At 41.7% G+C, this 18,469-nt stretch overlaps 2 protein-coding genes across 2 annotated transcripts in view; one reads left to right on the top strand and one right to left on the bottom strand.

The window, feature by feature from the left end:
• Positions 1 to 8,134, top strand: part of SLC18A2 (solute carrier family 18 member A2) — a 29,454-nt gene extending 21,320 nt beyond the window's left edge. The window contains exons 13-15 of the mRNA XM_006920830.2: positions 1,600 to 1,719; positions 1,862 to 1,995; positions 7,875 to 8,134. Coding sequence (XP_006920892.1) covers positions 1,600 to 1,719; positions 1,862 to 1,995; positions 7,875 to 7,976 — 356 coding nt within the window. The 3' untranslated portion in view covers positions 7,977 to 8,134. The remainder of the gene's footprint in view (positions 1 to 1,599; positions 1,720 to 1,861; positions 1,996 to 7,874) is intronic.
• Positions 8,135 to 11,197: 3,063 nt separating this feature from the next.
• Positions 11,198 to 18,469, bottom strand: part of PDZD8 (PDZ domain containing 8) — a 66,553-nt gene continuing 59,281 nt past the window's right edge. Inside the window, exon 6 of the mRNA XM_015596311.2 lies at positions 11,198 to 15,825. Within this exon, the coding sequence (XP_015451797.1) occupies positions 13,622 to 15,825 (2,204 nt within the window). The 3' untranslated portion in view covers positions 11,198 to 13,621. The remainder of the gene's footprint in view (positions 15,826 to 18,469) is intronic.

Below are 18,469 nucleotides of genomic sequence, written 5' to 3'. Positions count from 1 at the left end.
CCTTTGTTTTCCCCACTACTAAGAAAGACGTTCCTTACTCAGGAAGACCACAGTTATTTCACCTAAAATTTTTCGAAGTTTGAAAGGAGGCTCTGGGCAGCCGATCTCCACCCAGTACAGCCTATAGATCATCCACAGAAAGATCCCCGCTTCCATGTGCTAGCCATTTGTTTCCTGAAAACTAAGATTTTTTTAAAAGGCTGATATTGACAGAAGCGTGCTGATAGACCAGTGCTGTGCTTGGGCGAACAAGAAAATCCCTCACAACATTTTGGGCTCAGATCTGTGAACGGACTTCTTCAGATGAGGCCGGGGCACAGAGGCTTCACGTGTATTTTTTATGAGGTTTAGTACTGAAAAAGTGGACTGGTGTGTTGTTGTGCCGCAGACATTTTCATGGGCAGAGGATTTGGGTCTTTGTAACGTAAGGAAAAATCTTGTTAATATTTCGAATAAATACTATACATTTTTTCTCTTTTATAACATAAAGATTGATCACGATAATAGTAAATGCGGAGTCTACCGCAGGGTAGAGGCAGGAATTTAATCTCCGACTAGTACAGGAGACCGCAGAGCCCTTGCTGGCCCCTCGGACCAGGTTCGGGAGCCCTGGTGTTTATATGGCTTCTCACGGCAGCTTCGTAGCATCAGTCACAACCGTAGTTCATTTTTCAACTCTTTGCTTAACGTCCAACTCATTTCGTTTCACCGTGTTCCACGCCTTGCACATACTAGGCGATCGGCACATTAACTAGTCAAGTGAAAGACATGTCGGTCCTCCTGGCCCCCGCACTGGCGGAGCTGAGGGAACTGCCACTGGAGGCCTCTGCCGCGTGTGTGCGCAGACGTGGTCTCGGTTTAGCCGGTCCTGACCATCCCTGTCTGCTGGGTGGGGAAACCCATGCTCAGAGAGAGCAGGCATGAGCATGCTCGCCCAGCCTGGGATTTGAACCCAGAACTCTGAACACGTGTGCTCTTTCCTTGTGCTTCCTGACCCCCACAATTCAAGACACCAGAGATCTCGTCCCGGTTTTGGGGGTGCTAGTTTTTTTTCCCTTCCAAATGAGCAAACCTCTTTTGATTACAGTTTCCTGAGTAGGACCAGATGATCCCTCAGACTTCCTCATGTTCTGGTTCCTTCTGATCCTCCCTCCTAGTGCGAGGCCACGGCGTGGATGGGGAGGAAGCTGGCGAGGCATGTAGGTGTGCCCGCTTGTTGAGGGCAAGGGGCGAGTGGACCAAAAATTAGTGAATCAGGAGAGCATCAGCAGGTAGCAGGCTAGGGGTCCACACAGCCAGCGACCAGCGACTCGCTGGATCTGAAGGATGCAGGTGAGTCATCAGAGGACTGGGTGCCCTTCACCAGAGGACGGGCCATCCAGACGGTGGGGGACAAGGTGAGGCAAGGCAGAGAATGGACAGATGGTGGCCTGGGTTCTGGTCTCAGCCTTAGCTCCCTTCAGTCGGGCCTCAGCTGTCAGGAGTTTGCCTCAAGACTTGCAGGTGGCAGGGTTGTGAAGTGAGGACACAGTCCTGACATTCAGCCCGTGTTTGGTTTACATCAGTTTTCTGTCGACCGTGTTCCCCGACTGTCCGCAGGCATGGTGGATTCATCCATGATGCCCATCATGGCCTACCTGGTGGACCTGCGGCACGTGTCCGTCTACGGGAGTGTGTACGCCATTGCGGACGTGGCATTTTGCATGGGCTATGCAATAGGTAAGGACACTGGCTTTTCGAAACGACCTTTTGTTTCGGCGCACGGTAGTTAATGTCTACCGAACGTCGTTTAAACCTTCGCGTCTTTCTGCAGACAAGGCATTTTACAGAGAACTTTATCTAATTCTCTGTTTCCTGAAAGGGCCTTCTGCTGGCGGGGCTGTCGTGAAGGCAATTGGATTTCCGTGGCTCATGGCAATTATTGGAATAATTGATATTCTTTTTGCTCCTCTCTGCTTTTTTCTTCGAAGTCCACCTGCCAGGGAAGAAAAAATGGTAAGTTTTAGGATGCACTGAAGCATTTCTCGATCATTTTAGCGTGGGCTCCTGGATGCATAGCTTCTTCATGGCTTGGTTCTAAAATGTATTTCTGTTCTTTTGGGCAGAACTCTCCAAACATAAGTGTTATGAGTTCATTTTTAGTTGCTACCACATAGGGCAGCTACTTCTTTTACTATACCAAGTGTTACATTTATACATTTAAAGAATGAAATTATTTTTGTACATAGATTAGCAGTCAGAAAGCTCTTTTGTCAACCAAATATAAACATGAGATCGTTCAGTTTAATTTTCTATGGTTCTTGAAAATCTTGAACATATATATATTTTTTTGCCTCCTGTGTTAATCCTAAGATTAGCCGTTTTTGGTGCTGTTTGCTTTTCTCCTAACCCTTACGGCTTTAGTAATAGTGTCTCAGTCTTTACTGCATGAGGGTCTGGAGGTAGTTTTAGCGTAGGTCACAGACCCTTATGGAAAAGTATCACATATACACCTTTGGGCACGTGCGATCATGTATAACCTTGAAATTCATGATTTCATGCCAGAATCAAAGCAATAAGCAAGATAAACTGTTCCTCTTCTGAACAAGTTCAGAGTTATCAAGTCTAAATTTGAATTTTCTGGTAAGTATTCATACCTGGTGGTGGTGGTGTTGCTGGTTTTTTAAACATCAAATGGTGATAGATATTCATCCAGCTGAAAGAAGAGTGCCTTAGATTGAGAAAGAATGAGAGGAACAAGGTGAGGGGAGATGGCATTTTTGGTTTATGAATGGATGTGAGGTTCTCTTGTGATATTCCCTTGGGAGTATAGCAGGAGTTCTTTTTGAACTGAAATAGGTCTGAATGCTTTGACATTTCTTGAACGGCCCTTTTATTTTTCCCAAATAGTGCATTGAAAGACATCCATAGACCCTAAGCTAGGTTATATGCAGGCTTTATTTGGGGGAGGAGGGCATTTTTTGCATTCAACATATTTAAAAATATATCCAGCATCGTGCCCTTTATTATATAGGCTTTAACTAGGTAATTTTGAATTATTCGTAATCCGTTTGACTCATAGAAGAGGCGCGGAAGCTGCTGTGGACATATTCTGATGGAAGCCACCCCTCCTTCCTCTGGCTTAGATGCCTGTCCAGCTCTGAACCACCATATCGTACATCTCTTAGGGGACTTGTTTTCCGGCTGGGTGCTTTAAGTTCCCTTTCCTTTTTGTCTGACCAACCCCAGTACAGTACCTTGCCCGAATCATGGTCATAAAATTCTCAGTGCAACAGGTGAAAACTGTCATTCTGTTGCCACCGTATCAATCTGAATAAGGCTAAACACCTACAAATGCTTTCGTCGCCCAGGAGACTGTTGGGAGACAGTGAAGGGTTAGCGGGGGCCCTGGAGCGGGCCCGTCACGTGGGAAAATGAGAGCAGCTACCTCGCAGGGGTGTTGTGGGGATTGAAGGCAAGAACCCCAACAGAGTGCCTAGCCCACGTCTGGCACACAGTAAGCGCTTAAGCAGTTCTCGCTCCTACCTACATGTCTGGCTTACTCTGTCAGCCCAGCGGCCCCTCGGCCCCCTTCCTTTCATCCCTCTTTGAGAGGACATGACAGCTTCCTTTTGCTATCTAGACCCCAGAACTGCTGAATGGGTTTCTTGGCCGAGGTGGCAGACGTTAGTGGCTCTTGTGTGGTCCGTTTGTCCGCAGCAGCACGATGGCTTATCTGAGGTGCTGGAGGAAGTGAGTGAGGTCTGAACAGGCAGCAGTGGGGCGAGGAGACGCTTGCCCAGCCCGCTCTGGCTCTGCCGGCCGCGAAACGTCCGCAGTGCGGGCCTCGGTGCCGTTTCTCTTTTCACATTTAAACCAACGCTCCGGTTCATCGGAAAAGAAAAGTGCCCAGGGAGGTGGAAGAGACAGTTCTGAAAGGCAAAGCAAGATAAGATGCCAGGCTTCCGGAAAGCCCCTTGCACTGTAACATGTCAGAAACCCAAATAAGTGCCCAGCAAGATGAATCATTAAAACCTGGAGAAAAGGACTTACAGCGAGGGAATGAGCCAGCCCATCACTGAAGGCGTCACATCAGGTGCCATGTGACGGGCATAATGGCAGTGTTTGAGGGTGGTGACTAACAGCTGCTGCCTACTCATTGTGCAGGCCGAGTGGGGAGAAACCCAATGGGAACCCATAGCACCTAATGGGACAGACAAGGGTCAGCGTTCAGGACCAGCAGTTACCAAATGCAGGGGAACGTGAGAGCCAGGATTCGGCCAACAAACCTTAGCAAATAATTCTTTCCTTAGGCAGCATTCTGATAATGTGGTGTTTGGACTTAAGCTGTTTTACATTGAAAAGTCTAATGCTATTTTCACAGATCCCAAGTCATACAATCATGAATTAGTGAGATTTCCTTTTGGTTTATTGGATTTCTGGTTGTTGTTGTTATAATTAGTGTCGAGATGTCAATACAGGTGGAGGAAAAAGAAACCATGAAGAGTCTCAAGTATAAGAAATAGCAACACTGTCATTTGAGGAAAACCATTCCAGTTATAAGACAAGACGCAGTATGTAGCTCTCAGAATACCCAGTTGAGAATTGCTGTGTTCTGGTATGGATTTAGTTCTTCGGGTGGATGAGTTATTTTTAAAGATAGGGCTCATTTCTTACACCTTACTCCTGAAGTTTCTAATTGTTGCCCAGACAGGAAGGTACGTGGTTTGAAGACTGTGGCTTTCTTTTCCTGGGTGGCTCCAAGCTCACTGAGGTCATTCTGTCAAGTCCTTCCAGCTCTTTCCTCCATGGTATGGGTCGGGCAAGGATGGGCGGCTAGAAGCTAAGGAGGCTGTGTACACTCTGCATATTATAATCTAGTTACGGGTGTCTCTTTGCAAGGCGTTTCCATGGATGCAAAACCATCATGATTGATTGATTGTAGGTAAACCTTTTCTAGCACGTAGGCCTGGTATTTTTCTAAGTCTCGAGGCTTGGAACCCTTACATTTAATGCTCTTACTGTTCTGCTGTGCATCTTAGCTTCATATTTGTGTTGCTTTTACGCTGTACTTGGTCCAGCGTGTTTCTTCCACACCAGAGATCCTGACTCTGCTGTGTCTGATACGAAAGCAGGCATTTGGCAGGGCCTAGCGTTCAACTCTCAGTGATGGGGTTTCGCTCTGAATCCCAGTGACAACTTCCTCCTTTCATTTCCTCTTCAGTGGAGAGTCAAACACACCTTCCTCCCCACAGAGTGCATGGAGTGCTGGTTTAGATTACCAGGCTGCCCACAGCCACGCTTGGGGCTTGACTTACCCACTTGACCCTGTTCGCCCTTCTCTCTTCATGGCACTTCCGGAATATTGCATGCCATCTGGCTTAATCATGTATAAGTTGTTTTAAATGTAAAATTATTTTACAATACAGCTTTCAAAAGAGGTTCAGAAGCCAGTCAGCTAGTTTTTAACAGCCACGGAACACTATTTCAATGAAGAAAGCTTCTTTACCTGTGTAACGAATGTGGTTTGGCTGAGTTGATAAATTCTGACCATTTACATCTGTGTGATGTCAGAATATCAGTTTGACTGAACTTCCCTTGCAGTTTGAGTCCACGTTTCGTGCCCAGTGCTAGGTTGCGGGGGTCCTTAAGGCGACATATACGCAGTCAGGTAGAATCGTAGATGAACTGAGAAGCAGAAGGCAACCTTGAATATGGCAGAATGATGACCATCTATTCTAAGGCCGCCTCACTATCTGTGGGCCCAGAGTCCAGGCCCCCTGCCTGGCAGCCAAGGTCTGCAGTCTGAATCTCTGGGGTGGCAGGGTGGCTTATTTAGTGTCCCTGTTTTACTTAATGTCCTGTTTGGTGAATAGTCCTTGGTGTGCTCATTCCCTCACTGCAAGTCCTTTCCAGCATTCAAAGTTCAGCTCAAGCCCAGTCTCCTGCATATTGCTTCTCTTGAGTGCGTCACCCACAGCGAGCGTCCACCTGTGGGGCCTGTCATTCCTCGCATGGTGCGGTAACTCAGTTGCTGGTATAGGACCCTAAGGCGCTGTCATATGTACTGAGTAGGTGCCCACTTGGCTGTTGTCAGCCCTGACTGCACTAGTCCCAAGTGATGTCACGTGACTGGGCAGTGTTTCTCACAGCTCACTGAGGGTGGGGACATGTGAGGGTGGGGACATGGAATTTCACTTTTAATCTGCCCCCTGCCCCAAGTGATTCTTGGGCACGTTCCTTTGAGGATCATTAATCTAGGGAGATGAGACCTTGAGCTCTTTGTGGGGTAAGGACACATCCACTTGGAGTGAGCGGTCCTGGTACACAATGTCTATTGCCTCCATTACTTTTAGAAATTGAGCTCTTTATTAAATACATATCAATTCACTTGGAAAGAAGCGTAATAAAAAATGGGAGCTAAATTTGCAACTGAGAACTTGAGCCGGCAGCCTAACTTAGTGAGTCAGGGATGTCCTTACCTTAACATGTCACACGGGCAGATCATTTTAGAATTTCTTGGGCAATGACAAGTGGATTAAGCACTGATTGGGGTCATAAAAGCTTATCAAGTCTGTGGGACAAAAAAATGGGAGGAGAAGCTAACAAACACCGAAAGGCTGCACTAGGCCTGTGTGACATAAATTTTAATCCACGTAAATGTTTCCATTTAGATTTTCAAACTGCACAGAAAGGTATTAGGGGAATAGTTTACATGGAAGGAAACTCCAAAAGACATAACCCGATGGGAATTCATTTCGGTTGTCCGAGTGTCCCCCTGGCGTCCTTCGCACCCCTGACTGTGCCGTGGAGTGCTGCTCAAGGGTAGACCTTGGCATCAGGCTGCCTGGATTCACACCTGCCCCCGTCTAGCTGTACATCCCTTGGTCAAGTTCTTTAACCTCTCTGCCTACTGAGTAGGTGCTACACGGAGGGTTGCCACCTAACACACAGGGTTATTCATCCCTTGGTCAAGTTCTTTAACCTCTCTGCCTACACGGAGGGTTACCACCTAACACACAGGGTTATCGTTAACTTGATATTGCTTCGCATGGTCTTGGTATGATAAGCATCAGCTGTATTATCAGACAACATGCGTGGTCTGTACACTTCCAGGAGGAATAATGGCTCGTGCTGATCAACTGACCAATTGTTTTTTAATTTTCAGTAACAAGAGAGGGCACGAGATGTTTATGTTCACAAGAGGAATGTATATATTTTTAAATCATACACTTGAGCGTGAGGAGGGCAGCCAGGAATCGGTGCGAGGTGCTCTGGAAGGGCCATTTTTGAAAAGATAAGGGCCCTGTGATATTTAGGGAAGTTTAAGGGGTCTCTGCAATGGTCTTAAAATATTGTAAGGGCAGTCTGTGAAGATGGCTGGAATCAGAACTAGATCCACAAACGGAAACAGGGGAGACAGGCTCTAGTCCAGCCTCAGGTACGTTTCTAACACAAGAGCTCGCCTCACTGAGAGAGCACGTCCCTTACTGTTGCCACAAGGAAGTCTGTGAACAGAAGTTGGATTGGGTGACCTCTAGGAACTCCCCCATCCGACTCTAAAATTCTAAGTATAACTTTTCCTAAGCCTAACTTCCATACGTCTTTCTTCGTAGATTACAGGCTCCCCAGAATCGACTTATGGCCCCTGGCAGGTATCATGAAAGTACCGCAGCGAATGCTTCTGCTGTGTCCTACCACCTGAAGTTTTCACGGAATGTAGCACTCCAGGATTTCTGGGCCAGGCACCTGGCGAGGGCACCAAATGACTGGTTAATAATGGGTGGTACTACATATACATATATAGCTTTCAAAGCAGTAATCCTTAAAAATGGTATATTAAAACCATCTTTATGAAATAGGAAGTTAACTATCTGCACTTTGCTCTCTTTTAGGCTATTCTCATGGATCACAACTGCCCCATTAAAACAAAAATGTACACTCAGAATAACATCCAGTCGTATCCACTAGGTGATGAAGACACTGAAAGTGACTGAGACCCTCAAAAGTCATCAAAGTATTTAATTGTATAAAACTGTGTTTCCAGTGAAACGACCCATCCAGAACTGTCTTCGTCATACCATTCATCCCTGGTGAAAGAGTAAAACAACCAAAGGTTATTATTTTCCATGGTTATGATTGATTGCCAACAGCCTTATAAAGAAAAAGCAGCTTTTCTAGGGGTTTGTATAAAGTGTTGAAAACTTTATTTTATGTATTTGGTTTTATTAAATATTATACAATATATTTTGACGAAATAGATATAGTGTAAATCTATAAATATTTGAATCCAAATCAAATATAATTTTTTAACTTACATTCACGAACACTTGGGCAAAAAAATCTTATATTTTTTTTCTGAATATTGGTAATGAGTGTTTAAAACTAAAACACACATTATCTCTGAGACACTTCCAACAATAAGAAACTCGAAGGAAGTCAGAAAAACAGAATCAAGTAAGACGGCATGTGCTATGTAGTGACACTGAGTGTTGAGTTAGTCGACTTGTAATTATTATCAATATATTTGAGTTAAAAGCTAGTTATCTCAAGTGCAGAGGACAAGAACATGAGTCAGTCATCTTTTGGATTTATTCATAAATCTTAGCTGGCATTAGTTACCTGTATGTAATCATCTACGTGGAAACAGGTGGTTGTAAATTAAATGTTTACATGTCATGTGGTTGGCAGCAGACATGAAGGACAATAAGAGAAAAACAGTAAATGTTCTGAAAGCAGAGAAAAGCACCTGAATTGATAGTCAGGAACAGCTGGCAGCTTTCCCTTTAAGATATATACTTGTCTTACTGGATGAAAGACAATTGAGTAGATGTACCTTATACTGTCAAGGTTGTTAAGCATAGATTATATCAACATCTAGTCCCAAGTTTTAGAAAAGAAATTTGAAAGGCTAACTGCTATGATATAAAAAAAATCAGACTATATCTTTGACCTGTTTGGAGGTCATCCAAGTGTTTTCTAGAGATTAATTTTGAGTTGTCTGAAACTATTATTTTCTAGACTTCTGAAAGTTCACATCGATGTGAAAACAAATTTTAAATGAAGGTGAAGGAGGACTGAAACTGTATCTTGAATCATGTTAGGAAAACAGGTAAAAGTAATAGGGTGGTCAGGACACACCCCCTTTCACAGGCAGAAAAAAATGAACATCTAAAAACGTCTATGTATTACTGTATCATCTAGTGCTGTGTAACGTAGTTTTTCTAAGCATGACAACATTGATGTGCCTTTTCAATGTAACAGCAAATACTGTGTTAGTGAACATTGTCAGTTTATATGAGGTTTTGTATGAGATATGGAGTGTGAAGATAGTGTGGAATGTCTCAAATACTTGTTAATTCTGTAATTGTAAACAAAAATTAGCTAATGTCAGTCCTTTAAGCTAAAATTGTTTCTGTTAACTTGGACAAGGAGCAAAGAACTTTAGAACTTTAATTCTCTAGGAAAGCTAGCTAATACTTCATATCCACTTGCTTTATGAAGCTTTTCTGTGGGGCTCTGAATGACTTGCAGTCTGGTTGTCGTGTGTAGTGTGTTGGAAGCAAACAAGCTTCCCGCTCGCATATTTCTATCTGGCAACTTAATCAAGTCCGAGACTTGGGAAGATGGCTTCGGAGGCAGGTGGTTCTCTACTCCACGGGGGAGAGCCTTACAAAAGAAAGCGCTACAAATCAATTCTACTAGCGGATTTGTAGTTCTCCTGCCCCCAACACCATATAATTTATTCCCATTTTATTTTTGCCTTTAAGGCTTTGGTCTTTTCAAGAATGACTGGCAACGGCATGCCTGCTGTCGATCCCTAGAGATAAAAGATTTGTTGAGTTTTTCAGAACTGTTTTGGGAGCAAAAGAGATCAGTTGTATGAGCGGGGAGGGAAAATTGTAAGGCCTTCTATATGGGGTTAGCAAGACTGAAAAGGTTTTATTTTTTAAATGTGTGTCAGAACAAAGAACATATAGCTCTCTGGACATTTTTTTTGAGCAGAGGTGGTTATGTTTGTACCTGGCAAACAGATACAAAAACCTTAATGAGGTAGCAATGAATATTTAATTTTCTTTTGACTGCTAAGTGTATCTGCCTAAGTCATGTTTTAGCTAGTTAATAAATCTTCTGAACACCGCTGTGCCTATTTGTATTCCTTTATAAACCAGACATTGTCGTTGGAGTCAAATACATAAGAAGGCATTGTTTTGACTGTGGAAATTTAATTACAAACTATTCTTCTCTGCTTTCGGGCATCAGGTAAAATCCACTCCAGGTTAGTTTGAACCATACATTTTGGCATTGAAAAATGTTTTAAATTGAAATACGTAACTAGTCACATGTTGTCAGTGTGAAAAAATTCAGTAAATTATTCTTGCATCTCTAAAGTTGTATTATTTTCCTGATTGCTGTAAACAAGTATATCTGATGAAAATAAACTAAACTATGCAGCCATTTGATACAGTGGGCCCCTGGGCCCCTGAAGTCCCATAAAACTTAGGGTGTGCCATGTGTCTATCTTTTAGGGGTGAGAGTCCAGAGTTTTAATCAGATCTTAAGAGGCATCCATGGTTTAAAAAGAATTAGGGGAACCCTCCTTCCCCTCCTTTTTAAAAGGAAAGCTATTATCTCAATTTAGTAATAAAGACGATACATTTTTAAAGGGATTTTAAATTTATTCACTTTTTAGGGGACTTGAGATTTTATTATCTTTATTATCTTACTATTAGAGCCAAATATTTTCAAATTTCCTCAAAACAAATTCAGATATACTTAAATTTAGAACTTGACAGTACCCTCAAATTTTTAGCTTGTGTTTTCTTTTCTAAAAATCACAAATGGCCACGGTATTCAACTAGTTCTGATATGGAAGAATATGAGGTCTAACATTAAGAAATGTAGCATATTAATCTGATTCTAAAACTGGCTAAAATGTTGCTCAGCTTGACTGTCTAACCCAATCATTAAATATAGAAAATACACTTTAAATAGTCCAATAACTAATAAGTAGCAGAGGCAAATCCATGAATCTGTACTTCAAAGCTTAAATACCAGCAAAACCAAAATTTAATGCTTTTATGCAATTTCCAAAATAGCAATTTTGTTTGGCAGAAATGGACTGTTAAGGTTGTTTACGTGGCCAAATTATACGAGGTGACAATTCCACAGAGATGCAGCAATCACCTTTTTCAGATGTCATCAAATGAAGATATTCTTGTTTTCTGTGGTAGTTTTTATTTATTATTTTTAAGCTATTGATAACATAGCATGGCAGCAAGATTACATCAGGAATGTAATATAATACAACTGTTTTCATTGAAGCCTTAGACCTTACTATCCCCCTAGGCCATTTGGAGTGTCCCCGCCTGCACTAAGGTACAGCTGTGATGCCTCTACTGCTTCTCCCAATATATATATATAAAAATATTGCACTACATTAAAGGTATATTTTACAAATATAGTTAGCAGCATTACCGAGCTTTCCATAATTGTGGTTCTACAGAATTAAATACTTTTAAAACATGAGTATTTTTTTTATGAAACCAAAGTTTTGCATTATTTCTACAGCTCTTTCAAGTGCATCAGTTTCAGCAGCATGCTTGGATGTCACTAAAACTTCCATGGTATGATCCATAAACACTGGCCACTTACAGACACTCTGCCTTCCAGGTTACCAATGGTAAGTTGTTTTTTATAATAAGATGAAAGTTGGTTATTAAACTGGGCAGATTATTTCAAGCATATGTTACAGAACAGCATTTTAGCTTTCAGAGAATTTTGTGTATAAAGACTTCTATAGCAGTGTTCTCTTAAAATGCAAGCATGCTTAAACAACAAAAAAAGGGTACACACAGATATATTTTCGTTATTGGTCAAGAAAGTAGGTTCCTAATATTTCACTTACTGACAGAAATGAGAATTGGCTATTGATTTTAAAAATGGAATAACTTTTCTACCCTCAAAAACATTCTTTTTATCATCCATGTAAGTCATACCTTTGATGTGAATAGCTTTTTACTGAACAGAGCACTTTTGCAATTATGCTGTTGTTTCCCTCACAACAATCCTGTGAGGTAGTTAATCTTGTTTATTCCTACTTCAGAGCTGGGGAGACTGCAACATGGAGCCTTTCTGTGGCTTGTCTATAGTTATATGGTTCATTCATGGCCAGTGGAAGAGCCTGAACTTAAAACTCTTGTATGGCATCCAGGGTTATGGACATGGGCCAGAACCCTTACTATTAATTCTACGATGCCTTTTCCTGTCCACCATATAAGCTGTCCCATCTCGCTTTAAATTCATATCAGTTTCACTATATATCAATTATCATAGTAGTTACCTACAAAAGGGGAAAAACATATCCATATTTTATAGGCGTATGACAGGCCAGGCTTTACGGTATACCACAGAGATCACGCTCACAGGGTTTCCCTCAGTCACGTGTTACTGGGATCCACATGAAGAACCAAACATCAATAGATCTTCATTTTAAGAGAACTGGTCCCCATTCCTATAGATCTATACTGTCTGTTTTTTTAAATGCATTAAGATCGTCTGAGCTCCAGAAGCATTCAGAATGATCACTGTTCATTTAAGCCTACAGGATGTCAAAGCAATACACCTATTTCGCATGATCCCTCTTTTTCACATTCTCCTGCATGAAAATGTTCCTAAAATCAGCCCAAATCAGTTAACAGTCATTTTAAGAACAGTCCTCTGAAACTTTAAATATCCTTGCACATGCTTTACTTCCTAGGGAGAACTGCAAATGAAAAGTAATCAATGTTTAGAAATTCCATTTCAAAGGAAAGCAACATTTTGAAAGATTATAATCCTACTGATTACTCTTTTTTAGTAATCTCATTATCTTCTCTACAAACTTCTTTACCAACTGCATTCTTTATTTATTCCCTATGACACTGTTTTTCAATGCAAGCTCTTCAAATTATCACTATATTCTTCCTATATTTCAACTGCATAAAAACTCCAGAAAAAAATTTCAGAGGCATAGGAAGCAAACGATATATGAAATTTTTTTTTTTTTACTAAATCAGCATAACTGACTAAAACCAGTGTCTGCTTTTATGTTACATTTGGCAAAAACAAAACAAAAAGCACCTCCAAAACCCCCAAATCATAAAAATCTCGAGTAGAGATGACAAATTTCATAACACAAAGAGTCAAACCTGCTCCCTCAATGATTGCTGCTGTCGGCTCAGGCATGCAGCAGATTGGTTATAACCATGATAGAAATAAAAATATTATGAGAATCTGGACAGTATCCTATTTAACACTAATTCAAAAACTCAGAGGACGGTAAGTAGCACTAGACATCACATACATAAACAGGAAAAGTTAGCTTACATAATTCCATAATTAGAAAAAGTTAAAAATAAATTAGTAAAAATAAATTCCCAGTATAAACCCAAAAAACATAGCTATAAATGCAATCTGAAACAACCAATTTCGTGAGCCGGTCATGTTTTTGCTGAAAAACCACCTTTCCATTCTTCTTACATAAGCAAAGAACGGTGGAGAAGCAGGCCGAAGTGCGTTATTAGAGGGTTTAAACGTGGTTGTATCTGTGGTACGTTAGATCAAACTTTCTCAACACCTCAAAGTTTAAATAGACTGTTTGTTACACAGACTCGGCTGGGCCAAATAAGTCATCTGATATGCTGCTGAATGGCTGAGAGTCTATTAGTTGGGTTATTTCATTATCAAGATCTTCTTCTGTATCATCTGTGTACTTGCTTATTTTTTTGGCGTGCTGGTCTAAAGACAAACTTTCTAAAGATTCGATATCTTCAATGCCTGCTCTGTAGTGGATCATAAGAAGTGTTAGAGCCTGTAGTCTTTCACCTGATTTAGCCAAAGCTGCAGAAAGAAGGGATTTTTTCCTTGTGTCGGTTGTCTCTTTTTCTTCTCTAACAAGGGAATTATTATGTTCCAACTCTTGATCGATCTCATTCTGCAGTTTATCAAGCATGAACTCTAGTTTCTGGATCCTTTCCTCTGTGGGCAAACCCCTGTACAGGTCACGACCAATTTCTTTAACTGCGATGAAGACGCTGTCATCCAGACCACCCTCCTTTCTCACTAACTTTATTCCTGTGTTATTTCCCCGTTTAGAAGGACTGTTTGGACCACAGACCTCTGTGTCACTGCCTTCGTTGTCTGACGTGTTGGGTGTGTGTTTTGGTGAAGGTTCCACTAGATCAGTTCCTGGTTCAGCAAGGCGAGTTTTAGAGGCCTGACGCAAGTTTAACAAACGAGAACTAGTATTGATAATATGTCTCGTCAAGCCTGTTGTTTTATTGACTGACTTGCTGGCTTCAGCATCAGCACGAGGAGGCAGGCCTAAGAGGGTGTCTTGTCCGTCCAGCCTGAGGTTTTTCAGGGCCCGGTCTATCCGCCTATCAGTTGCTCCACAAAGAGGCGTCTCCGCTAGACACTTTTCCTGACATTTTTTATGGCAAACATAAGCACAGAACATACACTGGGAAGCGGCTTTAGTCCAGACTTTTTTCTTGCAGTAATCACACCAAGTTGGGTTCTGGAACTGAGTATCCTGGAAACTGTGTTTATTTTCTGTTAAACCCATCTGTCCAACACAGTGCTGCTCCTCTTTCGCTAAGGCAGGAACCTCTTCGACCAAGTGAAGTTCTTTTTCTTTCTCCAAGTTAGTAACTATAGGGTGGTCTGGTTCTCCTTCTTTCAAATATTTGAAGTGAATAGTTATATCACCAAAGCAAAATTTGTCATTGAATCCCTTTTGCATGCTCAGGTTGCGTAGTGCGGTTCTCGTGACCATGGCTTTAGGTGATGGCGCTTCCAGCCTGAACTTGGAAAGGTACTCCATGTTTGATGTAGCGAGGCACCCTAAAGCCACCTCTTCGAGTTTCAGGCTAACGTGCCCCAAACAGGTGAGCCCCCCTAACTTGAAAGGATCCTTGCACCACAGTGCAATGTTTAAGTATCTGTGGCAGGCTTCTATGTCAAAGAGACAGGCTGCTCCGGCTCTTGTCCATTTTCCTAGCTTATTACGATAAGGAATTTCTGATGATTCCCATGTCTGAGGGTCATCTGAACTGTCCTTAGGAGGGCAGGAACTCTCTGAAGTTAAGTCTCTCGCCACTTCCTGTTTTGCTAAAAACTGCTTAGTTGCAGCTACATCTTCTATGTTTTCTATATTTTTTGCTTGCTTTTCAGCAGGTTTATCTGCAGGAGGAGGAGGCAGTACCTTTTCTGGCTTTTCAGCAAGAACGTCTGGTTCCACCTGATTTGGGACATCAGCAGAAGGCAAAGGAACTTTCACTTGTGGTCGTGGTGGCACAGGTGGTTTGAAAGTGGATCCTTGGGTGGGTTTTGACACTTGTGCTGGGTCTGTTATCTCAGGTTTTAGGGCTAAGGGCTTATTTCCTTCTTTGGATGGAAGTTTTGGTGGTGGTGGGTGACTTCCTACAACTAATTTACGGTTTAAAACTGGTGATACCGTTCCAAGGGGTCTAACGGAAAGTGTTGTTGGAGTACGTTTAGGACTATGACTTACTGACTGCGCCTCCTCTCTGAATTCAGTTTGTGTTCTGACGTCACTTGCCAAGTCTTCAAATTCAGAATCCAGGTCTCTGTTTTCAGTATCTACTGCCAACCCAGTTGCTTCCTCTTCGTAATTTGGTTGGCATGAGCTTGACAGAAAGTTTTCTTCCAACTGTCCAAAATTATCTTGCAGCACTGTACCTTGATTACTCTGGCCAACAGGCCTTTCATAATACACCAAGACTCGGTCACCAGCCTGCTTGATAAGCTTCAACACTTGCAGTGTGGATGTGATTTTCACTCCTGTTTTAAGATTTTTAAAAGGGAAGACATAAATTACTACAATAAAAATCACCTCAATTGCTAAAAATAATTATCATTAATTCATGCTTCGTTCACTAATGAAAAAGTAATAAGGAAACATCCTAAATATATTATTGGCTTTTGGATGCATTAGTGTACTGATTATAAAACCCTTAAATGTACTGATGTCCTAGAAATGTTTACCTTTTCAAACCAAATGATGACATGAAAATCCTTAAACGGATGTGCCAAGCTGCTAACTCCTAATTGCTTTCCATTCCTAAGTTTAAATGATATTATTTCTCAATTTAAGTGAGCAGAGTGAGACCTATTGAAAGGATTTTATTAATGGTTAAACCAGACTTAGAATGATGAGAAACTGATCCTACTGAAGGAAATCCCAAAATGTCAGGGATTACAAGCTATGTGGTCAATGATTCGAATTACGAGATGAATGGTGGACTCTTATAGATTGTTTTTATTAGCACTACCCATCAAACGAATCCTTTTCAGGACCAGAAAGAACAAGGAAGGCATAAGTTGTTTTAAAGTTAAACAAGTTTGTTACTATCTGCATCTAAATCAATAATACCTACCTTAAGTTTTCATTTTATTATTGTCTAATAAGTGTTACATTAACAGTTCAAAATTCAAAAGGTACAGAAAGATGTACTGTGAAAAATCTCCCTTCTACCTCTATCTCCTAGGCATACTGTCCCTTCCCTGAGGCAATTAAAGCCAGTGGCTTCTGGTATATTCTTCTAGAGATCTTCTAGGTGTCTCATTTAGAGGCTCTATTTGTTTCCTGCCCTCTCTCTATCCTCCCCAAAATAGTACTTACCCAGGCTATCCCTTTCTGTAGGACTCAGATAAAGGTGAGAAGGGGTCTTAGGATCATCCTAAATAAAGTAACATCAGCCCCAACTAATAACCTGACTTCAGAGTTCCTCAACCTATAGCCTCTCCTACTTCGACTGCCCAGGTAAGACTATGGTCTAGATCTGGTCATCACTTGGAACTTGTCCACAGCAGAGATCTTTCACTTGGAAAGTAACCTCTGATCGCAATCTATTTTCCACCTCTTACAGTCCTGTCGGCTACCTGAATCTGTTCTGAGGTAATTTTCAGATCTAATCATCCCTCCCTCGCTCTCATGATCCAGCTGGTCTGATAACATTTGCTGTTCTCCCTGACCTCAGTTTCAAGATTTCAATGATATTTACAGCAAGATTTTCAATTCTTTTGCCCTAGCCCTTTCCTCTCCTATCTACCTCTCTCTGATCCCCAGCTTTGCTAGCCCCACCATCTCCCTTTTCTTCCGAGCTTATCACCTGGTCTGGCACCAAGTTATGCTCTCCATCTGCAGCAAGGCACTCAGTGCTGTTTTAGCATTCTTTTGATTAGTCTCTAAATAACTAAGTTTCTAAAACACCAGCTTCAAACCTTTCCTATTCCCCTGAAGCCCATCCTTCCTGCTCTTTTATTCTGTAGATGACATCGCCTTATTGGATTCCTCCCTCCCCACGTCTCCTTCAGCCCTTTGCGGCGTCAATTATCCTTGCTCATGTTTTGGTTCCCCTCCTCCTTCTGTTTTAAAACCTCCCTTTTCCTTGATTTTCATGACACTGCACAATTTGGTCTGACCATCTCCCCTCTGCTTGCTTTTTCTCCATCTATGTATGCCCATCGTATGCAAACATTTCCACGGTTTTCTCTGTCATTAGCTTTCTGTTTTGCTCTCTCCCTGGATTACATCCATTTCAGCAGTTTCACAGATCAACTGTTCCTTTGGTCTCCCCTCTTGTCCTACATTCCCAACTACTTCTGGATATCACTGGGATATCAGACACTACAAATTCAGTGTAGTTAAAATCCCTCTTTGACTTTCTCATCCTCCTGTCCTCATGTGAATCAACTTGCTGCCCTCCCAGCTAACCTGAGTTGAAACCCAGAGATAGCTGACTCCCTAGATCCACTCAGCTGTCAATTCTGTCGAAGTTACAGTCCATTTTCATCTCCTGTTCAGCTCTTCCTGATCACTGGATTTACTGTGATTCCTCACTCACACCTTCTCTATTTTAATCACCAAATATACTGCTCCCCAATTTTCCTAAAGCTTCAGCTCAAAAAACTTTAGCCTATAAATTCATCACACTGAAATCCAGAGCTTTCACATACAGCTCTAAATGATTCCCTCAGCCTTAACTAACCACCATATCCCAGAAAAACTGTAGTTTCACATATGCCTAAATGAGAGCTAAGTCCATCTAATGATCTGTAGTAGGCAAAAACTTCAACTCAACCTAAACCCATTCTTTGTGATTTAACACCTGCCCTCCTCTCATCTCTTCCCCAATCACCAGGAGCTTTGCGGAGATGGCTACTGTGCCTCTCAGGACTGGTTGGCCAAATCAGGATTCCTTTTCTTTTGGAATATTTGAAATATACAAAAAGGTAGAGGAACTAGTATAATAAACTTCATCATTGAGCTTCAGATATAACAAATTTTGTCAATCTTATTTCAGCTGTCACCAATCCCATTACTAAATATTTAAAAAGTTATTGTATATACATATAAACAAATTACAGCTATAAAAAAAATGAACGTGTACTACACCTGCCCTTTATCTCAATGTTTTCTTAC

The sequence above is a fragment of the Pteropus alecto genome, unplaced genomic scaffold (assembly GCF_000325575.1).
Source record: "Pteropus alecto unplaced genomic scaffold, ASM32557v1 scaffold177, whole genome shotgun sequence".
In the NCBI taxonomy this organism is placed as follows: domain Eukaryota; kingdom Metazoa; phylum Chordata; class Mammalia; order Chiroptera; family Pteropodidae; genus Pteropus; species Pteropus alecto.
Note: the sequence above shows the minus strand (reverse complement) of the source record. Positions and strands in the feature narration are given on the sequence as shown.